This window comes from Podarcis liolepis, assembly GCF_965112155.1.
Source record: "Podarcis liolepis genome assembly, chromosome: 6".
Classification (NCBI taxonomy): domain Eukaryota; kingdom Metazoa; phylum Chordata; class Lepidosauria; order Squamata; family Lacertidae; genus Podarcis; species Podarcis liolepis.
In genome coordinates, this window is record NC_139559.1 from 62,775,445 (window position 1) to 62,802,451 (window position 27,007).

At 42.2% G+C, this 27,007-nt stretch overlaps 1 protein-coding gene and 1 long non-coding RNA gene across 5 annotated transcripts in view; both read left to right on the forward strand.

Moving 5' to 3' along the window:
- The first annotated feature begins 390 nt into the window (after positions 1-390).
- The window catches only part of MIER1 (MIER1 transcriptional regulator), a 42,982-nt gene continuing 16,365 nt past the window's right edge, over positions 391-27,007 (forward strand). Inside the window, exons 1-5 of one of the 4 annotated variants that reach the window (XM_083510560.1) lie at positions 391-1,047; positions 1,588-2,713; positions 12,540-12,564; positions 15,679-15,824; positions 21,026-21,172. In XM_083510560.1, the coding sequence (XP_083366686.1) occupies positions 2,708-2,713; positions 12,540-12,564; positions 15,679-15,824; positions 21,026-21,172 (324 nt within the window). In that variant the 5' untranslated portion in view covers positions 391-1,047; positions 1,588-2,707. Of the gene's footprint in view, positions 1,048-1,587; positions 2,720-2,743; positions 3,608-12,539; positions 12,565-15,678; positions 15,825-21,025; positions 21,173-27,007 lie in introns of those variants that run through there. The other 3 variants (XM_083510561.1, XM_083510559.1, XM_083510562.1) reach the window with 3 other exon arrangements.
- LOC310710127 lies at positions 15,831-19,864 on the forward strand. Its single transcript, XR_014527828.1, has 2 exons — positions 15,831-17,842; positions 18,131-19,864. It is a non-coding gene; the product is annotated as an uncharacterized lncRNA (long non-coding RNA).

Sequence of the window (27,007 nt, forward strand, 5' to 3'; positions counted from 1 at the left end):
CGCAGTTTGGTCAGACTCATGTTTGTAGCTTCGAGAACACTGTCCAACCACCTCATCCTCTGTCGTCCCCTTCTCCTTGTGCCCTCCATCTTTCCCAACATCAGGGTCTTTTCCAGGGAATCTTCTCTTCTCATGAGGTGGCCAAAGTATTGGAGCCTCAGCTTCAGGATCTGTCCTTCCAGTGAGCACTCAGGGCTGATTTCCTTCAGAATGGATAGGTTTGATCTTCTTGCAGTCCATGGGACTCTCAAGAGTCTCCTCCAGCACCATTATTCAAAAGCATCAATTCTTCGGCGATCAGCCTTCTTTATGGTCCAGCTCTCACTTCCATACATCACTACAGGGAAAACCATGGCTTTAAATATACGGAACTTTGTTGGCATAGATGCATATAATTAAATGCATGTACTTGTGAACAGTATATAACCAAGGCAAATAATTAAGATGCATGAGAATCTGTAACACACAATCAAATTGTGAAACAAGTATCTGGGAACAATAAATAAATTAGAGTTTGTTTAATAAAAGTTAAAAGCCCATGAAGCAATTTTAAGAGAGACTTTATTTCACTTTATCCCTTGATTTCTCTGTGGATTCTAAAATGTTGCGATTGCCTTTAACACTTGTTACTGCCCTGTATCTAGACATATAAATTATAATCCATAAAACTCTAATTCTCTTTATGTATGTGATAATTCAGGCTCATTAGATTATTTTGAAGGGGACAAAGGCTACAATTTAAATAAAAACAATGGCCTCCTGATGCAAACTATTTGCCGTGGCTTATCTGCCTGCAATACTGGCAAAAATTGTCTTTGACATAGTTTCATGGTTGGCATCTGTCCATCTCAGGAGACCATGGCTGTGGAGACCAATACGGGAGAGACATGTTTCGTTGCAACTGAGGCAGTTTGAAATTAATGAATTCCCCAGTAAAGAAGACATGTCTAGGCAAGTTAAAATGACACCTCTGATTTCATCTTTATAAAGCTGAGGCACACTTGCATAGGTTTATTGAAATCTCTTTGGTGTTACAGACATACAGTGGTGCCCCGCAAGACGAACGCCTCGCGAGACGAAAAACTCGCAAGACGAAAGGTTTTTTCGTTTTCGAGTTGCTTCACAGTGGTGCCCCGCAAGACGAACGCCTCGCGAGACGAAAAACTCGCAAGACGAAAGGTTTTTTCGTTTTCGAGTTGCTTCGCAAGACGAATTTCCCTATGGGCTTGCTTCGCAAAACGAAGCTTGCCCCCGCACCCCGGACCTCTTTTGAAGCAAGGGGCGGCGGGGAGAAGATTGCTTCTCCCCGTTGCCAGCCCCGCAATCTCCAGGGACAGAGGGGAAGGCGCGCGTGCGCCTTCCCCTCTCTCCCCGGACCCCTTTTGAACCAAGGGGCGGCAACCCCGCTGCCCCTTCCCTTGCTTTAAAGCAGGTCCCCTCTGTCCCCGGACGGTCTCCATAGGAACGCATTGATTGATTTTCAATGCATTCCTATGGGAAACCGTGCTTCGCAAGACGAAAAACTCGCAAGAAGAAAAAACTTGCGGAACGAATTAATTTCGTCTTGCGAGGCACCACCGTACTTAGCGAAGATGAGGGATTCCAAACAATGACATTGTAAGGCTGCAATACTACATACTCTTAATTGGGAGGAACCCCAGTAATTTCAATGGGACTTACTCTTAGTCAGTGTACACATTCCTGTTTACATCCAGTATGCTTGCACCAGTGGTTTGGAAAAGCAGTGTACACACAATGTTAGCCACAATCCATACCTGTTGTATTGATTCTTATGAAATACTGTACTGACTTCTTATGTGCCCCCCTAAGCTTAGATATGAATTGAGGAAAAGAACGACCTAGCTGTGTTTTAATCCAGTAATGTGTAATGTGAACCTAAGCAAGCATGCTATGATTGGGCCACTAGCATGTGACTCCAATCCTATGCCCCATTAGTACCATGCAAGTCCTGCAGAAATTGGCAGAACTCGCTTCCAAGTGTGCATGCATAGAATTAGATCGTACAGTCGCCAGGTAATTTCTGGTTACACTCTGCATCCCGCAGCTACTACTACTAACCAGTCTGTTTTGTTATTGTTTACTACTTTGACCACCACCAATAGCACATCAAGTCATCTCAACAGCATCCTGCTTTTACCCATAATGCACCAGATTTCACTAGACTCATCCCTATAGATTTAAACCGGGTTAAACCTTAGTTCCACATAGGGAGCAGTATTTTTTAAAAAAACCAATGTCGACAAGCAGCAAATCTGATTAGGAGAGGGTTTTAATTTCAAAAGAGGGGAGAGGTCTTCTGAAACAAGGCGGCAATAGCTTCTTAGTTTTGTTAGCTCAAGATCGCCTAACTTCCTGTTTCTGCATCTCCCTCGCACGCACGTAGTTTATGAGTACTACTGTGCACCTCAGGCAAAGGGCCAAACTACACCATACGTGAGAGGCTTCACGTATTGGGTTTTTTAAAAAAATAAAAAGCAGAGGTGGGGAGGTCGCGTCAGGATCGGTCTGTGGCGCGCTAGGAGGGGAGAATTTAACCTTTCCCGCCATGTCTTCGACGAAAAGCTTGTCTCCCCACCCCCAAAACTGCTATCCCTAGTTGGGTGAGCAAATGCTCGGGACGAAACTAGACGTGATGTCAAATGATCCCTGATCGGACCTTTGCGCGTTTTTTTTCCCTTAAAGAACAATGGCCGTGAAGGTAGGAGAGTATTGATCGGGTCCTGGCGGGGGAGGCGTTCACTCTCTTCTCACGTATCTTCCACATTTAATACCCTCCTTGCCCCTCATGGGGTGGGGGGGGGGAAGGAGAGGCAGACTTTAACATGTCATTGGATGCATATGCATTTCTATTTTCATGACACAAAATCCGTCCCGCCGACATTTTTTTTTAAAATGTACGCTTTGAAATACGTAAACGTTCCCGAAAGGGAGGGGGGAGGAGGAAAATAAAACCAGTGTGGGGAGCACAAGCTTTCGGCTTTCACTGGCTAAGCTTCGTTGCCGGCTTGAACCGCAAGGAGCTTCTCGGGGTTGTTTTTTCATTTTGGCGGGTCCACTTTTGAGTTTCTGTCAGCCCGGGGAAGTTGCGTCATGCCCCTTGCTTTGGCTAGCAGCGAGTGAATATGTGTGAATAACAAACTATCGGAGGCGGGGGGAGAGAAAAGGCGTTATGAACACGGCGCCCCCCCTTCTCAGAGGGACCAGAGGAAACCGTTTATACGGTTGGGAGGCGAGGCAACGTCTCCCCCGCCCCAAGGCCCCGCGCTGAGGTAAGAGGCTGGGAGAGCGGGCGCTCGAGTCTCGTGACTCCGCCGAGCCGCTCGCGCTCGCCGAGAGAAAGGAGGAGGGGCGGCGGCGCGGGCGCGCCCACCTCGTTTGCGCGGTGACGTTGGCTCCTCTTCCTCCCCCTGGTGGCTCCCCGCTTCCTCCTTCCCACCACTACTGCCTCACAGAGACCGTGACCCGTCGCCTCCTCCTCCTCTGCTGCTGCCCTTCCGTGCCGTTTCCTCCTCTCTTCGCCGCGGCGGCGATGTGACTCCCCTCTCCTGGCTCGGCCCGCCCCAGCTGCGCGGCGAACATGGCGGAGGTGAGCGAGAGCCGCGGGCGGCGGCGGCGGCGAGGGGGATGGAAAGGGAGGGAAGGAGGGCGGCGGGTAGAAACGGGGAGGAAGAGGAGGAGGCCGGAGGGGAGAGTCTAGTCGGGGCCCGGCCGGGAACTTGTTGCGCGGCCGCTGCCTGCCTGCCCGCCCGCCTGCCTCTGTGCTTTCGCTTCCCACAAGTTAAGTTCCAGGGGCGGGAAAGGAGGGAGGTCCCGAGACGGGCCTGGCGTGCTGGGTGGGGAACTTGCCGCCTCCCCACCCGGCCCACCGAGGTCCGTGAGGGCGCACCGGCCCTTCTGGAACTTGGGAGGATGGCTGGGTGCGGGGAGAGTTGGGAGTGAGGACTGGTAGGAGAGGAAATGTTGTTGTCGTCTCTCTTTAGGGTGGGGGAAGAAGAGGGTCGTTTACTATGATAGGGGTGGGGAGAGAGAAGCAGCTTTTCCTGCTCGGGGCCGTCAGGATTCGCCCCCCCCCCCAATTACGACCTCCCTTGCTTTCTACAGAAGCGGGGTAGGGGAGAAGGGATGTTCTTGGAGAATTAAGAAAGCTTTGTTTATCTTTAGGAAGACGCATTATGTTTAATTCCGCCGCCCCCCCCGAAAAAACCCACCTCCAAATCTTTTATTGGTAGAAGATTTCAGTCGTGTCTCTTCGGAAAGAGAGTTGATCTTTCCCCCCTTTAAAGGGAGAGGCAGTATGCACTTTGACTAGCATTGTTCTGGCACATTACGTTGTAAAAAAATCTAAATTGGGCTGCAATATGATGTATTATCATCCACAGCACTCTTGCATTCGCATTCCTCCTCAGTCTGAGCAGCTCGAAGTGGTTTTTAGCTCAAGCTCCCTCACTACAACACTGTGTGGCTATGAGATGAGATTTTGCCCAGAACCTCTGAATGCAGTATCCTATGGGCTCCCACAACTAATAATAATAAAAAAAATGTTTGGGAGTGTGTTTGCTTCAAGCAGTAGTATATGGTGCTGAAATATGATGACCTTTTGGTTAATAAAAGTTTGGCAAAGTCTTTAAAGCAGGCTTGTAAATAACAGTTCACCTAGGCCTAGCTTAGGGGTTTATCCAGGAAGTGATGCAATTTATATTGTGCCCCCACCAAGCACCTAAAAAAGTGAAGCTCCCTGTTGAAGCAGTGGCATAATTCATATGATCTCTTCTCCACCCTACCCCCTTTTAGCTTTCTGATAAGGAAGAATCTTGTAAATTGGAGAGTTATCACTGTTGGCCTTTGCGTGGTTTCTCTGAGACACATGTATCTGTAGATATGCAACGGAGTTAAAAGGGACACATCTGCTACTCCACCCCATATATTGCATTGCTTCTTAGGCCTTGGTCTCCTTAAGTAAATATCACTTCTTGGTGACAGGCTTTATAACATTTTCCCATTGAATTTATTTGTGGAATTGGGTACTTTGCTGTTAGAGTGGTTTATGAATGGTTTTTAAAAACATAACAAAGCAATAAAAGCAATTATAACAATGAATAAGAATGGAGCAATATCTTAGTAGTTGTGTACAACATGGGCGGGGGGGGGGGGTTTCTACCTAGCGCCAAAAAGGCCATAAGATTTGATGCTAAATAAAGCAAGTTTCTTTCGGAAAAGCATGTCAGACCTGGGGCACCACTTCTGAAAAGGATACAAACAGGTAGATGTGAGTACATGGACTAATCAAAACTACTGTAAGCTACTAACTTTGATGGATTTATTTGTAAGGCTGCTTTTAATGAAGCAACTTTTATTTTATTTAAATATCAAAATCAGGAAGGTCAACTTTTCTAGATCACTTGGTCATTTTTTTGTTGTAGAGATGGTGCTTCTTTCCTAGTTTTGATTGTGAGAAGGTGTTACATTTCAATATGTATTCTGCCCTATCAAAATTAACACTTTGTATGGAAACCTCCTTTTGCCGTAACTATATCTACACTTATAGATGCGTTTTCATAGGCTTAATTTCCATTTCATTTTTTGTAGTAAGAGGCGTGAGGAGTTAGTTCTTTCACTTTCTGTTGCCAGTATGTCACAATCCAAGCTTGTATGTTCAGTGTAGGCTGTATATTTATGAAGATGAAATGTAGATAAGTTTCATTAGTCACTTGAAAATATGAGTGTAAGTGCTAAATTCAAGTGGAAAACTTCCAGCACACTTGAGTGTGAGAGCTAAAGTTCCAAAATTGGCCGGGACATATTTGCATCATTTTGGTATTGGCAGTACACTGTTGCCATATGCATTGGCATTATATTACTGCTTTAGTAACATGAGGAATTGCCATTTCAGAGTAATATAGAAAGTTATCAAAGTTCATGGTGGCATGTGCTTTTGTCTATACTTTGTGGACAGTTGTGTTCATATCACTATTGAAAATAGAAATTTGAGGATACATTGTAATCTGAGGAGAGTTCATGTAAACTCTGCAAATTTTAAGACAAAATCCTTTTGCTGGCATATTTGCCTCCAGTGGCCATTGCTTTAAGACATTTTGGGGTATTTTTGTTACACCTCGTCCTCTGTGGTAGGAATACAAAATAATGTAGGAATACAAAACAATGTACAAAGGTTAGTGACTTTGGATAAAAGCACAGTAATGCACTTTGGAAATCAGCATTTTGTTATATTGTTCTAGTCATGAATAGTGAATTCTGCAACAAGATGTTGTAGTGTATCATTGCAGCTTAGCAGAAATGATAGAGACCATCCTTCAGAAGTTCAGAATATTCCATTTCTCCAGTACTTCCCATTTCTGTTTATTTTCTAGTCAAGAGTCAGTGTCACAATGCTCAGTTCTCACAGGAGTACTTCGTTGAGGCATTTGCCCCCTTTTAAGTATTTATTCTTAAATTTGTACTTCTGCAGACCTTGGGATTCCCCTGAATGTACCCTTTTGTGTCTCAGTGACCCCATTTTGTCTTTAATCCTGCTCATTCACCTCCTGAGTTTGTTATTAGAGTGAGTGATTGCACTTGCTGGTGGAAAGCTGTTTCTGAAACAATTTATATCAGTAGTAAGTCCTGGGTCATACTAGCATACTTACAGGTGTAGTGGACCAACTTGATGTGGCCTGGGCTTTGCCACAGGTGAGAGAAATCTATCACCATGGTTAAACTGTACCTTTTCCCTCCTCAAACTGTGCATGAATTTTAGTTACATTTTTACTGTATTCTTCCTCATGTTTTTTTTTGACATTTGTTAATATATTTTGAGAGGTAATATAAAGATAAAATGTTTGAAGTGCATTTATTTGGTTTTGGTATAGTTAGCATTTGAAAACTTGCACATGGCTTCTGTTCAGTAGAAGGGAAGTTAAAAGACTGAATTTAGTGGAAAGCATATTAGTGTGGGAGCAGCTTTGTTTGTGGGACATAACTGATGGCAGTGCTCAGAAATCCCAAGTAGTCACCATGTAATTATATCCTTAGAAACAACATAATTTAGGATACGTGTGCTTGATCTTAACCCCTCCCCCTCCCCAGTCATATGGACTTTAAATAATTTGCAAATGAAAGGAGTACTTTTTGCCATTGTAAAAGTACTGGCTAGAGAGTTTGGATTTGAGAATTGGCAGTTCCGGACTCAAATACCCATTCAGCTGTGAAGCTTCCTGGGTGGTTTTGGTCAAGATGCATTTCCCAAGGCTAATATACTAGCTAAAACACTGCTCAGAGTTCTTTTAAGGAAGGACAGGATACAAATGTAGCAAGGAAATAAACAAAAATTCCCATGTCAAGAAAGTCTGCACGTAGTCGTAGATCATTATTTCCTCATTCAAGGGATAATGCAAAATTTAACCCAAGTATGCATAGTTTTTTGCAAATTGATGTTTTTTGGGGGTGGGAATTAAAAATAATCACAACTTGAGTTAAATTGTAACCAGCAACAATATAAATATGCATCTAGGCCAGATGTCACATAATTTACTTTGGGCAGAAATAAATACCTAAAGCATTTAGCTTCTGCAACAAAGCAAATAAAATTTTGTTAATGTTATACTTTTAAGAGTTCTCTTAGGCAAAATGTCTTTCATGATAAATACTGACTAGGAAATAACTGACCTTACAACTCTGCCTTTGGATTAGCTCCAGACTAAAGTAGTTGAAATTAGGTCCTGTTAAAATCAACAGGATTTGTTAAGGAGCAATGCTAACTCCCCACTTGAACCAGTGAGGCTTTACAGAATGGCAAGGCTACCATTGCATCCACAAACCTGCTGCGCTCGGAGAATCTCACCAATGGCACTTCTGCACCCTTACGCATGTTGATTGGAAGGGGGAGCTCTGTGCCAATGGCGTGGTATATTTCCACAAACGGTGGTCAACTAGAGGCCAGTGGAGGCTGGCAAAGTTAGGTGCACAGACCCCTCTGTCCAGTGCAATGTAAACCCAAGATCCACTGAGGTGATTACATTTCTAGCTGAGCTGGATGAGGCTAGGTTCAGCCAGGGCTATGCTGGCTGACATTCCTCTGCCAGGCTCAGGCTGATTGAGCTGGCAGTAGTCCACCTCTTGAACAGAGTTTGGAAAAGGGGTAACTTAGACCATGTTAACAAGTAAGTTTTGCTGGCTTCCTATAGTTAGGATTGTTCTGTAAGTCTTTTCAGCTGACTTCACTAAATTAGAAAGAATTTTAACATTGAATGGACAGTGATTTCCATTTTTAAAAATCGGCATCCTTTACTTACTCTAAAATAATAAATGCACCTGCACGAGAACTTAGGCTTTACTATTGGAAAGGCATTTTTAAGGTTTCAGTATGACATTTGGAACACTACATGGTTCTATCTTCTTGAGTGTACAGAGACAGTCAGCTTAATATCACGTATAAGCAAAGGTAATGAATAAATCTTTTCCTAAGGTGGTGGTTCATTACCTTGGACAATTATAATATGGAGAATTTGAAAGTGCTGGGGTGACTGTACTGTTGTGAAGGAATTAGATAACTGTGTTGTCATGCAAAAACTTGTAGTTTGTGGAGTTTTTTGCCTGAGGATGAGGTAAATTACTATTAATCCGAGTGCACCCTGACAGGCAATGCAAAGGAGAGGGAAATGATCATTGCTTGAATTGAGTCTACTTTGCAGCAAAGCAGCTTTCTGTAGATTGTACCTTCAGTAGATGTGCAGCCTATTAACTGTATCTGAGCACTGATATTGATATAACTTCATAATGGAAACTGAGGTGGCAGAACAGTGTCTGCATTTTTCACCCTTTGGTGTGCTTTAGTCAGAGTGATATGTAAAATAGACCAACAAGCAAAATTGCCAGTATTGCACATGGATTCACAGCTACAGACAAAAACTGATTGAAGGGTCATTCCATGCCAAATCACCTGATTTTAATACTTGACCATGCTCTCATGACTCAAATTTTCTTCAAAAAAATAATTTATGTGTAGATACCTATGAGATAGAGGGACGCGGGTGGCACTGTGGTCTAAACCACTGAGCCTAGGGCTTGCTGATCGGAAAGTTGGTGGTTCGAATCCCTGCGCAAACCATAACTAAGACATGTATCATACTTGTTTTGTAGAATGGGCTAACCATGTACTTGTTATGTTTTAAAAATAAGGAGGGTGTTTTTTGTAGTTATAAAATAAATTGATTTTGAAGTAAATTTTTTACCCCAAAAATTACTTTTTTGGAACAAGTTTAAAGTCTCTTTGAGCCTGAAATAACTCACACATTCATGAGAATAGTTAAAATTGTATGCTCTTATGTTAGCGTCATCTGATATATTTTAAAAATTAAGTTTTATTGATTATTTAATAAAAATACAATTTTAACTATTGTTAATTTATCTAGTAAATTGAAATAATCCATTCCCTGCTAAAATACGGATAAAGTACTTAACTAAAATAATCCAGACTGCTTCTTCCTTATCTGTGTAATGTAACTTGAAAATGTCTCAGTGTGACCTGCACTTGTAGATGAGGCATAGCAGGGATGAGGAATTTGGTGCCTCTGCATGTTGTTGGACTACAGCTCCATGATCCCAGACCATTAGGCCTTTCCGTCTGGGGTTCATATAAGTTGGAAGTCCAACAGTATCAGGAGGGCCAGATGTTCTCCACTGCTGATATGTAGAGATTTCTGGTTAGTACAGATGTATATAAAACAGGTCTTTGGTAGCTTAGATGTGAGCTGGATGGGTGTCTCCAATGCAGGAAAGCCATAACTGGGATCTTCTTTTTAAAAAAATCTAAATTAGAATCACATGCAGCCGCCTTCCAATTGCTGAGGGAAGGGCTCATTGTTTCCCTGTGCCTTCTTCTAATCCAGATCCCTCCACCAGCTACTTGCTACTCGTCTGTTGTTATTTCAACCCAACAAGCTACTATTTGTATTACCAGGAAAGCAAGCAGCCATAATATGGGAATTTCTGTTTCTCCCATGGGAAAATAGCAGCTTTGGGTGCATTTAAATAATAAAAACAGCCCCTATGCCACAGTCCCTATTAAGTTGCCTTCCCCATAACTCTTTATTTTAACATTATAGGAGATAGTGATTAAAGATCTCCAGCCTCTTGTCTAACTTTTCAGTTTTGAATAAGGCATTCAGTGCCAAACAGTGATCAAAATTAGCCAGGCACATGTTGCACCTGGCTGTCAGCCACTTGTGACCAAGTGAAGATGCCTGGGTGCCAGGATGGTGCCTGACATCACCATCTGAAGGTGCATGCCTGGGAATCATTGGATCTTAACAGTTTTCACACACTAATACCACATCCTGTAGAATTCTATCAGTTATATTTTATCTGCACAATCAGAATGAATTTCAGGAACCAAAATGCTTTTTCTGTGCAGCCTGAGCAGGAGCGGTGAACAACATTATAGTTAATTGTTGTAGCTTGTTTACCCCACATCGCTACCCTGCTCAAAGTTATGAAGAATATTCTTACGTTATGAATGGTCTGTCTCATCATTAAGAAAAAGAGGTAGACATAGGCCAATGGACTTTTATCAAGTCAACTGGATAAAAGTGACTTTTCTTAAATTCTCAAAGTTCTTAACTTAGCTCAAGGTTGTCATCTAAAGTAACTAGATGTTTAACTGATAATCACAGTCAGTCCATTGTTTGAAAAATAAGACTTTAGAGCCATCTTGCCCCCAAATGGCAACTAGACATTCCATTTTGGCGACTGTAATCTTGGTTTAAGGAACCATTTGACGCCAAGCAGGCTTGCCCCCCATGCAAGGCTGAGAGCATTTATGCTCTCTGCCTTAATTATTGGGCTCTGGGACTCTAGGAGGCTCTCTCAAGATCTTGTGGGGCTCTCTGAGATGTCGCAAGAGTCTCTCAGAACCCGGTAAGCAAGGCGAAAAGCTCTTTCCACACTGGGAAACAGCTTTAAAGCTCTATGCCTTGCATACATTTCATTTGTGTGATTTCAGCTAGCTGGCCACCGAGCCCATAAAGCTGAGGTTGTGCAAGTTAATGGTGTGAAAGTTGCAAGTTGACTGTATGTTTGTTGTTATTTCTTACGTATATTTTTGGTGGAATTTGGTGCTGTGGGCTTCCGTTTGTTTCATCTGTGCAAGCATTGCAGCTTTCTAGATAAAACAATCCCATGTCTCCTCCCCATCTGTGCTGTTTTGATCCCCTCCAGAGCCAGTTGGGGTGTGTTGAACAGGGAACCCTATTGTGCAAACAGAAGGTCTTGTGCAGGTGAATCCTAATATTTTTATTTTTATGTTATATTGTACACCTTGGGCTCCTTTGGGAACAAGAGTGATCCAGAAAGACAACTAGCAATAAAATAAAATGATTGTTGTGCTGGTAGAGACACAAATGACACTGTTAAGTGTTTGAATTGTTGACTGTAACGTTTGAAAAGCTAATTTTTTAAAAGGAGGGGGAGGTCAGTGTTAGAAATTCAGCTATATAAGCTAATCAGTAAATGGCACCTTAAAACTAGGTTACAGTCACCACGATGGAATGTCTTCTCCCCCCCCCCCCCCGATATTGGTGTTGTTGTTTATTTTCATTTCTATGCCACTTTATATTTTAAAGAAAAATCTCAAAAATGTTTACAACACATTAAAACATCAAATCCATAATAAAACAAATTCAGGCTTCAAGGAAAATATTTCATATCCTTCTCTGACTGACATTTTGCTTTCCCCAGTCACCAACCTGGCATCCACAGATCCCCACGTGGTTGCAATTCGACCTGCACCAGTCGCAAAACATTCCTGACGTCTGGCTAATTTCTTTCACTGGGTTGGAGATCCATTTAAACACATAGTGTACTGACATTATTTGTCATGGGTCTTGCATGTTGAGCGGCTTACTTTTAAGCAATTTCCAATAATAGCTAGGGATGGAAAAAGCTGTGTTGCATTGAGCTGAACATTGCTAGTCTGTATGTTGCAGGAATGCTAAAACACAACCTTGTTTTACTGGACTATCATGATGTAACGACATGCAGTGAGGCATTCATTACTCACATTATGAAATGTGAACGCCCTCACATGGTTGTGGCTTTTTGCACGTATATGTGTTCTGCTTTATCAAACTTTAAAAACTAGAAAGTAGAAATGGCATTTGTTAAAAGTTTTCACGTGAAATGATGACAGATTTTTGCATTTCATTGCTTATACCAAGTAAAAATGCAGTTTAGAGATAACTTCCTGTGATGCACATATTTTCAGTTCTTACTGTTTTTATGTTTTAAGAAAGGGTAAATGTTATGGTCTTTTGTTACATAGTGTCAGTCTTGTGGTATAGTGTGTTTTCTGTCAGATATTTATTCAAAACATAAATACTTCTAGGCTGTTATATGATTGATCGAAATGTTGCAGTGAAAGTCAGAAATATTCTGGTTTATGCTTCATATTTCACAATGTATTGCAAAATATTTGGCAATTGTTCACTGATAACATTTTTCTTTTTTTCTTGTCTTTTTTTTGATAGCCTTCTGTTGAGTCTGCAAGCCCAGGTAAAGTTTTATTCTGATATTTACAAAGCTTGGATAGAAAAGTGAGCCCTTTATAACCGGCGAGACTTGAATATATTTTATTGTATACACAGTAACTGCTGGAATTAACTATGTTCTATTCTGCAAGACAATCTGGTCTTGAGGGGATATTCCTACATCATAATTTTCATCCTCTGCTAAGCAAAACATGGGTGAGCCATGTTGCTCTTACACAGTTGCCATTAACATGCCTTTGAATTTGCACTAGGGCAAAAAACGACCCACCTGTGGTAAAGGTGGTTCAGGGCTTATCTGACATACAGTGGTGCCTCGCAAGACGAAATTAATCCGTTCCGCGAGTCTCTTCGTCTTGCGGTTTTTTCGTCTTGTGAAGCACGGCTATTAGCGGCTTAGCGGCTACAGGTATAAACTCGTTCCTGCATCTGCAAGCCTCGACCCCTAGGGAGCACCTGGCCATTGCATAAGCCTCGTCCGGCCTCTTAAGCAGTCCCTCCTGACGCGCTTACATAACACAAGCCCCGACCGCCGCTATCCCAGCGACCCCGGAAGATAAGATCTGCAGCAAGCACCCCGCACCTCCGATCCCGGGGCGCGCTCAGCCAAAGCGTCCCCGGACACCTGTCCCACCGCGCCTTTGTGCAGCGCTCTGCAGAGCGGAGCGATGAGCCCAGCCGATCGCAGGCAGGGCAAGCGGCGGCGAAGGCGGAGAGAGCGAGGCCCAGAGGGAGGAGTCTCCGGCAACGCCATTGACGGCCCCGCCGCAGCTCCGGGTCCTGGAGCCCTCCGGCTGCCGGCTGCCTTTATTTTGCTGCAGGAGCCTCCTCTGCACCGGGATCCTCGCGCGCTCCCTCCCTCTCTCCATGCCTTTTAGGTGAGTGGCGTGCTCGGGCTGACTTTGGACGACCCACAGCAGGGCTTCCCTCGGCCGTGCGACCAGAGCTCGCCTTTGCAGTCACTTTGAGAAAAAGGAAAAAAAACTCGCAAGAAGTTTCGTCTTGCGAAGCAAGCCCATAGGGAAAATCGTCTTGCGAAGCGACGCAAAAACCGAAAAACCCTTTTGTCTTGTGCGTTTTTCGTTTTGCGAGACATTCGTCTTGCAGGGCACCACTGTACTTCAGAATCCCATGCATGAATTTGTTAAGAAGGGGGGTAAAAGTTTCCACTTTGTTATGGATAAAGGCATGTTCTAGTGCTGGCTGAAATTAGCAACTTGCAGTCTTATACTGGTCCTGAGCCCTTTCAGGCATAGTATGATTGGGCCAGGGGTTATCCTTGTTAACAGCTAATTTTGTCCATGTTAACAAATCATTGTATTTGTAAGTCTGAAAGCTTCCACTATTCAACATGTTGCCAGAATGAAAGTCTCTTCTTGCACAGCTAGTGCAGTATTGTTAAAAATGAAGTAGAGGCAAGTCATCAAGTTTAACTGTGTTTGTATGTAGTATTCCCAATTCTGGGGTTGCCCCCTGTGCTGATCTGCTAGTCCTTTTCCTGTGGAACTGAATAACCAGGAATCCACACTGGGTTAGACTTAGTACATTATACATGTTGGGCATGGTGAATCAGGGTGCTGGGCACTTCCCAAAAACCTGTATGTGGAACAGATAAAATAGTATGACATCTCTTCTCACTGTAGTCCAAAATATAAAATTTTGTGTACTACAGGCTTCTTTTCAGTCATGTGCTTAAATAATTTTTTAGTTGCCCTGTTGTTGAAGTGCTGTATTCTGCACCATCCACTAGGTATTGGCAAGTGCAGAGTTGTATGATTCATGCTTTAGAGTAGGAGGGGGATTTTTTTTTGGCCTGGGAGGCTGGACCTTTATTTTTGCCCACCCTCACAAGTCAACTTCGGCAAGTAGGTGGGATCACCCACCTCACTATCTGATGCCATAATGAAATCAGGTGACTGACCTCTGCCAAAGGTGGTCTATGGAGCTGGTGTGTAATAGTTCAGAGGGCTTGTTCTGCCCTGGGTGCAAGGCTTCCCAAATGTCCAGCAACCTGCTGATTGTTGTTAGGAAGCACTGAGCACACAGTTCGGAATGCATTTTGCACAGTGCTTCCCAGGTGCCTAGTAATCAGGCACTTAATTATTATAATAAAATTACTGAGCATTTGGGGAGTGCTGTGCAAGTGCTTTCCAGGCTCTGTGCTTTCCCGGGCAAAGAACTTGCAAAAGATTTTGCACAGCACTTCCAAAGTGCCAGACAGCCAGCTGGTTAGTATTGATTACAGTGGTGCCCCGCAAGACGAATGCCTCGCAAGACGGAAAACTCGCTAGACGAAAGAGTTTTCCGTTTTGGAGGTGCTTCGCAAAACGAATTTCCTATGGGCTTGCTTTGCAAGACGACAATGTCTTGCGAGTTCCTGCTGGTTCCTCCCCCCCTTTTTCTAAGCCGCTAAGCCGCTTATCAGCTGATCCAATAAGCCGCTAATAGTGCTAATCTGCTAATCCCTCAATGGGCTTGCTTCGCAAGACGAAAAAACCGCTAGACGAAGAGAATCACAGAACGGATTCTTTTCGTCTTGCGAGGCACCACTGTATAGGAAAAGCTTTTTGTTCAGTGACATAACAATTGTACCATTTTGCAATGCAATAAATTCTTAAAGCCAAATATTTGCACTTCCCTTCACAAAAACATGAACATTTGATCTTTCCACCTTCTACTCTCAAGCTAAAAATCCAGCAGGAAGCCAACATTATGAGGTCATAGTTTTCTATACATGCACTGCTTTATAGCTTGACTCTGGGAATGAATTAAAAACCTAGCTATATCTTGCTTTGTAACACTGGGTAAAGTTATAAGCTACAGTCTTTTACCTAGGGGTAAGTTCTATTTAACTCCCTAGGAATTACTTCTGAATTGTGTATAGGCTTGCACTTATTAGTACCAATGTTCATGCTTTATGATTTTTGAATCTGTAGCCTTCAAATAACACTATTTATTTATTTATTTATTTATTGGTTGACTAATTATTTAGAGATTTGGCTTTTGCAGAAAAGTTTTACTGCTATATTAATCTTGGTTTTAAAATAATTTGCATGTGGTAATAATGATTTTAACACTTAAGTCTACAATGTGATCAACTGTGAGGTTAATCAAATTGTAGGAGGGTCTGCAACATCAGATGACCATGAATTTGACCCAACGGCTGACATGCTGGTTCATGACTTTGATGATGAACGGACTTTAGAAGAGGAAGAAATGATGGAAGGTGAAACAAACTTCAGTTCTGAAATAGAAGATCTTACAAGGGTAAATGCTAGAAAATATTTTTGAACAAAACACTATTTTGTTTGGGAAGTAGTTTTGTCTTGGAAATAGTTTGACATTCTATTACCTGGGAAAAGATGCATTTCTTAGTTAACAGCAGAATGGGGTTGTGTTAAATGGGCTTTGGGTGAAAGGCATAGGGGTAGGTGTGGGGAACCTGTGGCTCTTCAGTTGTTGGACTTCAGCCTCATCCAGTATAACCAATGGGAGTTGTAGTCCAGCAATATCTGGATGGCCTCATGTTCCCTATCCTTGGCACTAGGTGTTTTCAGGGTAGTTCCACCATATTCAGTCTACACCAGTGGTTCCCCATTAGCTATGTATTGCAGATCTCTGTTTTTCAAAAGCCAATCCATGGACCCTACTATTGAAAATTTTGACATCTCTGTGGTAGTTTTTGTTATGTGAATGGTGCCATGGACCGTCTGGGTGGGTTACATGGACCCCATGGGATCCATGGACCACCAATTGGGTACCCCTGATCTATATTATATGACCACTTCTCCGCATCATGGGTTCTCTGTCCTGATTTAGCAGTATACTTTATCCTCCTCTGTTTATTTTGTTATAGGGATGTCATGTGAGGAACTCATGCTGACTAAATGAAGACTCCCCAAGTGCCTGAGAAACTGTGTAATGGTACTTAAAAGTGCCAGTACCAAGAGGGGAAATAAGCAACTAAGCAAACATTGCTTAGCACCTTTATCTTCTGTTGCCCCAGTTCAGTTGCCCTAGAATCAGTTCAGTATGATCCATAGTCATGATCTTTGACAGGAGCTCAAATAAGAGATGTACAAAGTAGAGGTTTCTATAGTATATATCAAGTACAAAGTTCATAAGGCTGTTCATTTGTTTTAAAGTATGTCTAATTTAAGCCAGTTGATTGATTCACTTTTCTTAAATTTATTTTTATTGCATTTGTAAAGTTTTCATCATTATGTAGCTTACTTATTTAATTCTGAAATTAATAATAGTTTTGGACCAAGGGATGGGGACATAAATTTTTGGACTTGTTGGAAGCTATTTTGTGTGGGCAGCCAGTTTGACTGCCTAATATTTGACATAAAGTTGTGCTTTGGGGAAAAATACAGTATTTCAGTAAGAGGATTCTGAAGGGGGGGAAATACCTTTAATCAGTTAACTTGTTAATGAGTTCCTAGGATGAGTTGTAAAGCCCTAAGGAACGGTAAGGAAACCTGGTTTGGGGAATGAGAGTGAGCAGATTAGCAATGTAATGAGAACATTAAAGGTTCTGCTGTCATTCAGTAAGCATACTGGTCATATCGGCACATCATGCTCAATGCAGTGCGCATGAGTTTGCCATGTCATCTAGGGTTACCATATTCTGAAGAGCAAAAACCCAAACACATTCGGGACACCCCCACCACCATCCCGCATCTCTGTCACTCGCCCCCTCCCTGCCGCTGACCCCTTTTTTGCCCACCTGCTCCCTCCCTCCCTCCCTTCTCTTACCTTTGCTCTCTTTGGCCCCTGCTCAGGAGATGCTGCGTCTCCAGATGACGGGAGGCTAAGTGATCCCGAGAAGGCTGTGCCAAGCCTGGCAGCTGCCGGAAACATCACAAGGCCAAGTGCAACCCTAACACAGATAATACTACTACTACTAATAATAATGGTCATAATAAAACCCCCAAAACCTAAGCACTTCATGTAAAATGCAAAAATCCACCCGGATGTGCATGCTGCCCCCCTCCCAAAAGAGGACATGTCCAGGAAAACCTGGACGTATGGCAACACTAATTGATTAGTTTAACAGCTTTATAGCCCATTATTTGAAATTAATCCTTGTTACAGTGCATTTGTACCTGATGGGAAGCCATAAACTGTGGCTTACCATGCATGAGTGAGTCTGCTTTGTGCACTTACACAGAGGGAAAACAAATTAAGATCCTGGCTTGGTGTTAAATCTAAACAGGATGGTAGTTTGTTTGACTCCAACAAACCATAGTTAGTAAGCCAAGGTTGATTCTTGACTCCTGGTTGTAGTTTGGAGTGGAACAGACCATTATTCCCTGTTGAGAGATAATCCTCAGGCTGTGAACGTGGTTTGTTTTCTCCCAGTGCAAGCAAGGAGGAGTGAAGCAAGTACAATTCACTCATGTGTGTGGTAAGTCATGACTTACGACTTACCGTGAAGTACAAATGCAGCCTTAGTGCGAAACATAGTCAGTAGCCACAGACAACCTGACAAACCGCAGTTAACAAAAATGGAAGACAAAAGCTTCCAAACAACCCCCAACTGCAGAGGGGGGAGAGACTGGAGGGTAGAGCATCCAAACCTGAGACTCACTGTGGCATCTTCTATCAACCATAAACATGGCCAAGAACTCAGATTTCTTACTGTAATATGTTTTATAAGTGGTAGTAGCAAAATGTGTATCTCTTCAAAGTGCTGCAGTTTTTGGCATGGAGTATTATACCACTAATCAGATGTCAGTTTTCATAGAAAAGAACAGTGAAGGTCAGAAGCATTGAATTTTAGTGGAAGACTAGGTTATGTGTGCCAAAAATACTGCATACACTCAGCTATGTTAAGAAGCTTATTTGATATTAAGAATAGCCTTGGAAAAATATTTTGGTCAACCAACTACAGTTAAGTTGCATATGATTGGATAACAATATGATTTTCATATTATTTTATTGGACATAGATGAAAAATCTATGGTGCAGTTGTTAAGCTTCTTAGGTGATACTCTGAAAGCCTAATCCACAAGGTGTGAAAAACCTTAAACTGCTATGTTTATAAATCCTCATAATAACAACCTAAGAAATCATGAGAGTTGAAGAAAACACAATGAAGTTGCTTTCCGGCCACGTCACAAGTCAATGGTGGTAGCTCCTTGCTGCCCTCCACAGGCAGTGAGGAGTTTTAGGCAGGGAAAAGCCAGGATTTATGAGGCAAAAAGCCTGGCATTGTTCCCTAGTGGGGTCTGGGGAGCTCACTGCATCCTGCTGTGCCGCTCAAGCTTGTGTCTACTAACTTGAAACGCAGAGCGGGTGCGACCTGGGTGTGTGTCCCTGCCATGGACGAGCCTCCGTCTCTGGCATGATTTGTGGTTGGTTCCTCCAAAATTTGGACAATTTGCATTAATCAAGAGGCGCTCCTGGACTGACATACGCCAATAGACTGCAATCAGTTAGCTGCCCGAAGGACTGGACTTGAATCTTTGAAGGTTTCTTTGACGTTTTATTTGAAGCTTGAGAATCCTTACAACAGCCAGGAAAAAAAGGGAGTGGAGAAGGTACTTTGTGCTTTTTGTGGTTTTCAAGTGGTCTCCTTTTTCCCTGTCCTCCCATGCATAAAGAAAAGGACATGTGTAGCCGCTGCCATGTTATTCTGTTTGTTATTTCGGAAAAGAGGGGGAGGCTTTTATCTATGCTCAACAAGGAATTTTACAAGGTTTTACTATGCCCTCCCCCCTCGACCGATGCTGAATAGACTTTATTTAAAATTATTCATGGACTGTTGTTGGAGAAATGAAGTGGGAGAAAAAATAATGAACAGATGCGGTAAAGAGGCTGAATTTGAGAAAAGATCTTGTTTTTAACTGTGTGCTGAGGAAGAACTCCAGAGCGGAATTTTAATGGCGGAGTTTGGGTATGCACTTTGTGAGTTATTTATGACTGCAGCTCGTACGCTAGTCTAAACAGCAGAAGGAATGGAATGTAACTTTGTACCATCCAGATAAACACTGCAAAGAGCTGAACAATGGAAGATAGTGATTAGCTCACCCAGCACACCAGGTCTGGAACAACAATATATAGGAAGGACCACACAGGTGAAATCAATCATTTATTTATAAAATGCAATGGAGGTGCTATTTGTAAGGTGAAAGAAGTGGCAAGCTGGAAGAATGGTTTAACGGCAAATGAAGGTTCTCAGCTGGACTTAAATAAGAAATGATGCAGCTATGCGATGAAATGATGATGATCGTGAGTTTGGAACAGGAGCAGGAAACCTGATTTTAAGAAATTGTATGAAATTAATTTGGTTTGATTTGTAATAATTTGGAAAATTAATAAAAATAATTTTGGGGGGGAGGAAAAATAATGAAGTTTTCTTCGTGTTTCTTTTACTTGTTTTTTCCCCTCATGTTTTCTGTAACATTTGCAGTTTAACTCTGCAGTCATAAGTTATAAATTTCAGCATGCTGGCAGGGGTGATGAGATATAAGTCCTAATGGGTTGAGAACTTTGTTCCAAATGTATCACTCCAAACCACTCTTATCTGGTAGCTCAGTTCCTCCCCAGACCACCTCCTCTTTTTCCCCTCCCCACCACACCTCTATTGACCCAACTGCACACTCTCCTTGAGTGTTTTTGCCTGGCTAGAATGTGTCCCTGAATTCTGATAATCTTGCTTTCTTGGATGGAGGATAGAGAGGGGTGTGTGAGGACGTGTGTAGAAACTAACTTAATGTACAAAGGTAATATGTACATTCATTGTTACCATTCTTTCCTCTGGATCCACCAAGCACTAGAAGGGAATGTAGCCCTTGGACTGAAAATATTTCTCTATTCTTTGGCGTAAATCCATTGTTGACGTTCAAAAATATTTCTCTGGGGGAAAATTTTCCAACCAGAGCAATGGGATCATCATGTCAAAGGCAATAAATCTTATTCCCCCGCCCCAATGTCCTTGCCACACACACACACACCTTAGTTGTTGAAGATTAGATATTATTGTCATTTCATTCTGTAGAAACCCTCCCCACTCTGTGTTGTAATCTGTGCCTACTGTAAAAGAACTTTGCTGCTAATTACTAAGATGGAGATCACCCAACCCCTGCTCCAATTGTCATGCCCCTTGTCCTCATCATTACCATTGTCAAGTCCAGCAGAAGGGATAGTGATCAGTCTCTGTGCTATTTTCTCTCTACATATTCAGAGCAGGAAACATTATAGAGGGAATGATTTTGCTTTTCTTGTGCCTGGGGGTGTAGATTGTCATGGTATCATTGTATCAAACTGCACCAGTGCCTCATCCTGTCTTTGCTCTGCCTTGAAAAGAGCAGGATAGAGTTGAGTCAGAGGACAATACATGCAGGCTGACATCTGCTCTCCAGAGGACAGTTGTAGCCACTGTTGACCAGACAGCCTACAGATTACAACATTGGTATAAAACTCATGGAATTATTATAATTTCCTGTTTTAATTCTTTTTAGGAAGGTGATATGCCAATTCATGAGCTTCTTAGCCGTTACGGCTATGATGGTACTGTGCCACTACCAGAAGAGGAAGAAGAGGAGGAGGAGGAGGAGGGTGAGGGTGAAGATAATGATAACAACAGTGGGTGCAGTGGAGAAAATAAAGTGAGTTAGACTTACTAATTTGAAAACTTGGTCTGTGCTATTGTGTGCTTACTATCGTGTGCTTTTGGCAAGCTAGCATATCTGTTCCTTAAAGCTGGTATTATTTAGTGAAGCTGCTGTAAAGATGAGTATTTAAACTTGGACTGTGCTTTTGGTTCCTAGTTTCGTGTGTGTGTGTGTGTGTAGGTTGATAAAGGCCAAAAGGGAAAGCTGGAACTGACTGCTGCTATAGGACTGTATCAAGGAGGCATAGCTGTGATTGCTGTGTGTGCATGAGTACATACTCTCTCTTTTGCCCTTTGAATTTATTTATTTCATAACATTTATATACTCCTTGATTATAGAAAAAATCTAAAGGGCTTCTGCCTTTAACTAAGGACACAAAATGTACTTGCTTTCAAAGATTTACTTGGGGTGGAATGGACACTGGAGTCATTGAAAAATAGAATTGTTGAGTTGGATGGGACCCTGAGGATCATCTAGTCCAACCCCCTGCAATGCAGGAATCTCAACTAAATCCCTAAACTCCTTTTACCTGGGAATAACATGAACAATGAAGAACCTATGTTTGCTTGCATTTAAATGACTACGTTACCTTGATGCTTCTTTCTCCAAATCTCCTTAGTTCAGTCAGTAGTCTGAACTTCAGACTAATCTTGGTTTCTGGGGAAAGTGAGTGAGGAAGGATGTAAGCTCAATATCTACTCCTAGTTTCATTTTAGAGTATGATCTGAGGGTCAAGAAATGGGTGAACAGTCCCAGAAAGATCTGAGTATAGTGTAATGCTGGGGCAACTAGCCTAGGGCCTCATTAGGCTGGCCTGGTCTGAGAAGTTGGCCTACCAGGCCATTTTCTTTCTTTCTCAAGCCTGACATCATATATGACATTTGGGGCAGAAATGTTGGCTTTCCTTCATTAAATTTCTTTCTTGCCTAAGGAGCCCAAGGCGGCAAACAATAAAGTGACCATACAATAGAACAAAAACAACCCCCCACAAAACTATATTTAAAACACTTTAAAGCATTAAGAAAAACTAAAATAAGTTCAAGCTATGGCTAAAAGAAAGAAGAACTCAGACGTGTAAAAAAAAAAGTCAGCACTTTTTGAATTTGGCCTTCTTTTCTGCCTTCTTGCACAGTGATAGAAAAAGGTGCAAAATTCCAAAAGTGTTGACTTATTTTTGATGCAGAGAAAGAATCAGGAACACACAATTTCAGACTAGGGATTCAAAGGAACATTTTTCTTTTGGATCTTGGTTTGACCTCAAGCTGGAATTCGAAGGAAAAATCTTTCAGTCATGATGGAATTTGTAGTCCAGCAATATATTGTCTACTCTGCTTTAAACTATTGAGATAAACATTATAGATAGCACTAAAGCAAGCTTATATCATGAAAACAAACAGGGGCAGTTTATTTATTTATTTATTTATTCAGAAATTTATTTGCCACCCATTATAACAATGTCCTCTGGGTAGTTGATCACAAACACATCTCTCATTCCCATTTCCAATAGCATTTACTGTTCAATTCAAACATGCAGTTAGGTGGCAAATTCCATGATTTATTTCCATATTAACCTTTAAAAAAAAAATCTGTACAACATACTACAGGTTAGGATAGTGCAGAGAATCATGCAGAAAGTTTACCCAAGAAAGAACACTTGGTTACTGAAAACATTGCGTAATATTTTGCCATCAGAGTTTTGTCTACTAAAGCGTTTTGACTACTAAAGCATATTGTCTTGCCCCTTTTGCTCCATTACCTGTGATGGACAGTGCTTTATTGCTTTGGTGATGCTGTAGAATAAAGAACCTTAAGTTTTCTTTAGAACATTTTGCCCCCACATTTTTCACAGTAAATAATGCAAGTAGGACATTGCTGATGTAAAGAGATACTCTCAGAAAATTTCTTTCTGGGACTCTGCTGCAATCTTTTCTTTTCTTTGAGTGCCTCCTGAGGTTCATATTCCCGTCTTGGCAATTTCATCTGAATGTTTTGTGTTTTGTCAGGAATTGCAAAAGCTTTGACAAATTGTATAACTATAACTAGATACTCCAGGATCATTGTCTCAGGGAGTGGAGTACTAAGTAGATCTTGTGCTTCTGACTAGGTGGTTAATGACAATTTGTCTCGGACTTTAAAGAAACCCGAATCTAAACAAATCATCAGCTTTCTCAATTTTTCAATACAAACTTGCAAAATACAGTGGTACCTTGGGTTACAAACACTTCGGGTTACAAACTCCTCTAACCCGGAAGTAGTACTTCGGGTTAAGAACTGTACCTCAGGTTGAGAACAGAAATTGTGCGCTGGTGGCAGTGGGAAGCCCCATTAGCTAAAGTGGTACCTCAGGTTAAGAGCGGTTTCAGGTTAAGAACAGACCTCCGGAAGGAATTAAGTTCGTAACCAGAGGTACCACTGTAGGTACAATATAGCTCACCTCATTGTTCATCTGTATGTGTTTCAGGACAGCTTGAGTAATTGGTGAAAAGCTATAGGGAAAGACTATGTGACAAGTTATAAGTATTAACTGAACTACCATTGTTCTGTTGTTGTCATGTGTTGTGTTCCTCTGTGGCAGTGAAACATCTGGTCTATAACTGAATAATTTAAGCTGAAAGAAATTGACTTAATTAGCAATTGAGGGCAATGAAATGATTAGTGCTATGGTTGGAGCACAGGTGGCAGAAGTTTTAGAAAGTATCCAACCTAACACAGAGCCCATGTTGCAGTGTAAGTGATGGCAGAGGAAAAAACAACCTACTTTTCTGCCACCATTGCATCTGCAAAATTGCCAGGCAGAAGAACTGCCCCAGGTGGAGAGAGATGAGAATTGCTACGAGCACTTCTTGTTTAGATTTGTTACATGCCCTGCACTGTCAGGTTACAGTAATACAAAATACAGCATTAAAACTGCTTAAAACAAATTGCAGTCAAAACTAGCATGGGTCCTAGTAATGGATACTTTTCAGTTAATTTTTCCTGCTGACATGGCAGGCGGCTTGACTAGTTGAGGTTTACCACTTACATGCTCACTGCTTTCCCATTTGAGGGGATGGGGACAAGGGCTGCGGAAGGAAAGGGGAGTAAGAGAAAATTGCCTCCCAGTGTCCCTTCATGGAAGCCTCCACTGGATCAAAGAGCTTCTATGAATGGTTGCAATTGGGGAAAAACCAATGGCTAAAATTTTTTGATTTGAAAGACAGTTAAATTGACCTTTTAATCTACTTCTTCATGATACCTGATGGGTACTTATTTTTATATGTTTTATTGCAATTACTGTATATGTGTGTTTTCAGTTCTATTTTCTCTCTCTGATTATTTGTGGGGGGGTTATTGAGTTCTTGTTTTTATTTTGATTATGTATTTTGTGCTTTTATATTGTGATTTTATCCTGTGAACTGCCCTGAGACCTGTGGGTATAGGGCGGTATAGAAATTTAATAAATTATTATTATTATTTATTATTATTATTATTTATTATTTTATTTTGGTACTCTGGGTATGCCATTCTGTATTTTAGAGGTGACCAAAGCCTTTAAGAGATGGCATAGTTCCTGTACCTATGGAGAAGTCTCTCATATAAGTCAACTTGATCTGTGTCAAAACTGGATTATTTGGGCAAGCTTTCAAGTACGTTCTAACTTTTCATCTAGACATGCCATGATTTAGTATCTGGATCTGTTCCATGCTGGTTTCTGGTCTGATTTTGGAATTGAAATTCCGTTGGCCATTCTGGTGAATGGCCTGCACCGGAGATGGGCAGAAGGAGTGAAACCCTATTACTTCTCTCAGATCTCTCAACAACCTTTGATACCATCAACCATGGTATCCTTCTGAACCTCCTGAAATTGATCATAGGCTGAACTAGTGTGATGCATCTGCAATACATGAATACAGTTTTAGACTGAACCAAGTCAGAGATTTCCAAAAATTTGCAAGGCACAGGAAGTAATAGTTACAATTTTATTGTGCAATTGTCAGAGCTCATTTAGACTTCTGTTTCTAGCTCTGGGCACCACAGTAAGAAAAACTGATACATTAGAATGTGCTTAGAGCAGGGGTCTGCAACGCGCGGCTCCGGAGCCGCATGTGGCACTTTTACACCTTTGCCGCGGCTCCGGGGCGGATACTAGCGAGGGGAGGAGGCGCATTGTGCGCCCCAACACTCCCCACTGTGGCAGGCGCTGTACTTGCTGTGACGTCGCATGGGGGCGGTGCGTGCGTTAGTCACGCACCGTCCCGGCGTCACCTTCCCGCCCGCCATCAGATTGCGGCTCCGGAGATATATTTGTTTTAAATGTCGCAATGGTTTTGCGGCTCCCAGTTTTTTTTTCCTTCGGAAACGGGTCCAAGTGGCTCTTTTTGTCTTAAAGGTTGCAGACCCCTGGCTTAGAGGATGGCAGCATGTAGGAAACGTTGAAGGAACTGGGTATGTTTATCCTCCTGAAGAGAAGCCCAAGGAGGGATATGATAGCCCTCTTCAAATTTTTGAAAGTCTGTCATGTGCAAGTGGGCAAAATAAAATGTTTTCTGCTTCTCCAGAGGATAAGATTAGAGCTAATGGGTTTAAGTTACAGGAGAGTAGATTCATGTGAACATTATGAGAAACTTCTTGACAAGTCAACAAAGAATCATGGAATTGTAGAGTTGGAAGGGACCCTGAGGATCATCTAGTCCAACCCCCTGCAATGCAGGAATATGCAGCTGTCCCATACGGGGATCAAACCTGCAACCTTGGCATCATCAGCACCACACTCTAACCAATCAGTTACACAAATCAGAGGTGGTAAACCTGAGACCCTCCCATCACCTCTGACCATTGGCTATGCTGGGTTGAGCTGATGAGAGTTATAGCAGACCTCCCCAAACTCAGTCCTCCAGATGTTTTGGGACTACCATTCCCATCATCCCTGACCACTGGTCATGTTAGCTAGGGATGATGGGAGTTCTAGTCCCAAAACATCTGGAGGACTGAGTTTGGGGATGCCTGAGTTACAGTTTAGCATCTGGAGAGTCATACAATAGTCATCCCTGGTGTAGGGAGTGGTATTTGTTTCCTTATAGGAGGTCTTCATGCCTAGACATTTGTTGTTGTTGTTTAGTTGTTCAGTCGTGTCCGACTCTTCGTGACCCCATGGACCAGAGCACGCCAGGCACTCCTGTCTTCCACTGCCTCCTGCAGCTTGGTCAAACTCATGTTTGTAGCTTCGAGAACACTGTCCAACCGTTTGTTAGGGATGCTGTAAATCTGGATGCCCTAGCTCAAACAAGGGATTGGACTAGATCAGTTTTTGCCAACATGCTGGCTGTGGAGGGCACTAGGTTGGTGAAGGGCACTAGGTTGGTGAAGTCTGCGCTAAATGGAACCCCTCAAACTCTAATTCTGCAACGGTGATGGTGTTATATTACATTATTTCAGTAGTTTTGCTTTTTCCTAGATAGTCTCAAAGTGGTGATTTGCCAGCTAATGAACAATACAGACCCACCCTCAGTTATCCATCCCTAGTTACTTCCAGGTTATACTACTGCAGTGCTGTCTCTGTTGGTTTTCCTTTAAAGAAAGCCTTGAAAACCTCAATTAGTAAAAAATGCAGTGGCCAGATTTCTAGCTGGGGATGAAAGATCGGAACATATTCCTTACTTCCTTTCCCTAAATCTGCACTTACAATTGCCAAAAGCAGATTTCAGCTTGCAAGTTCCCCCTTTAAAATAACAACATATTAGCAAACACAGTTAGCTGCTCTTCTCTTCTCTTCTCTTTTGGCTTCCTCAGATTTAAGCATTGGTTCTAGCCTTTAATGACTTGGGACCAGGTTGCCTCAGGAACTGTGTT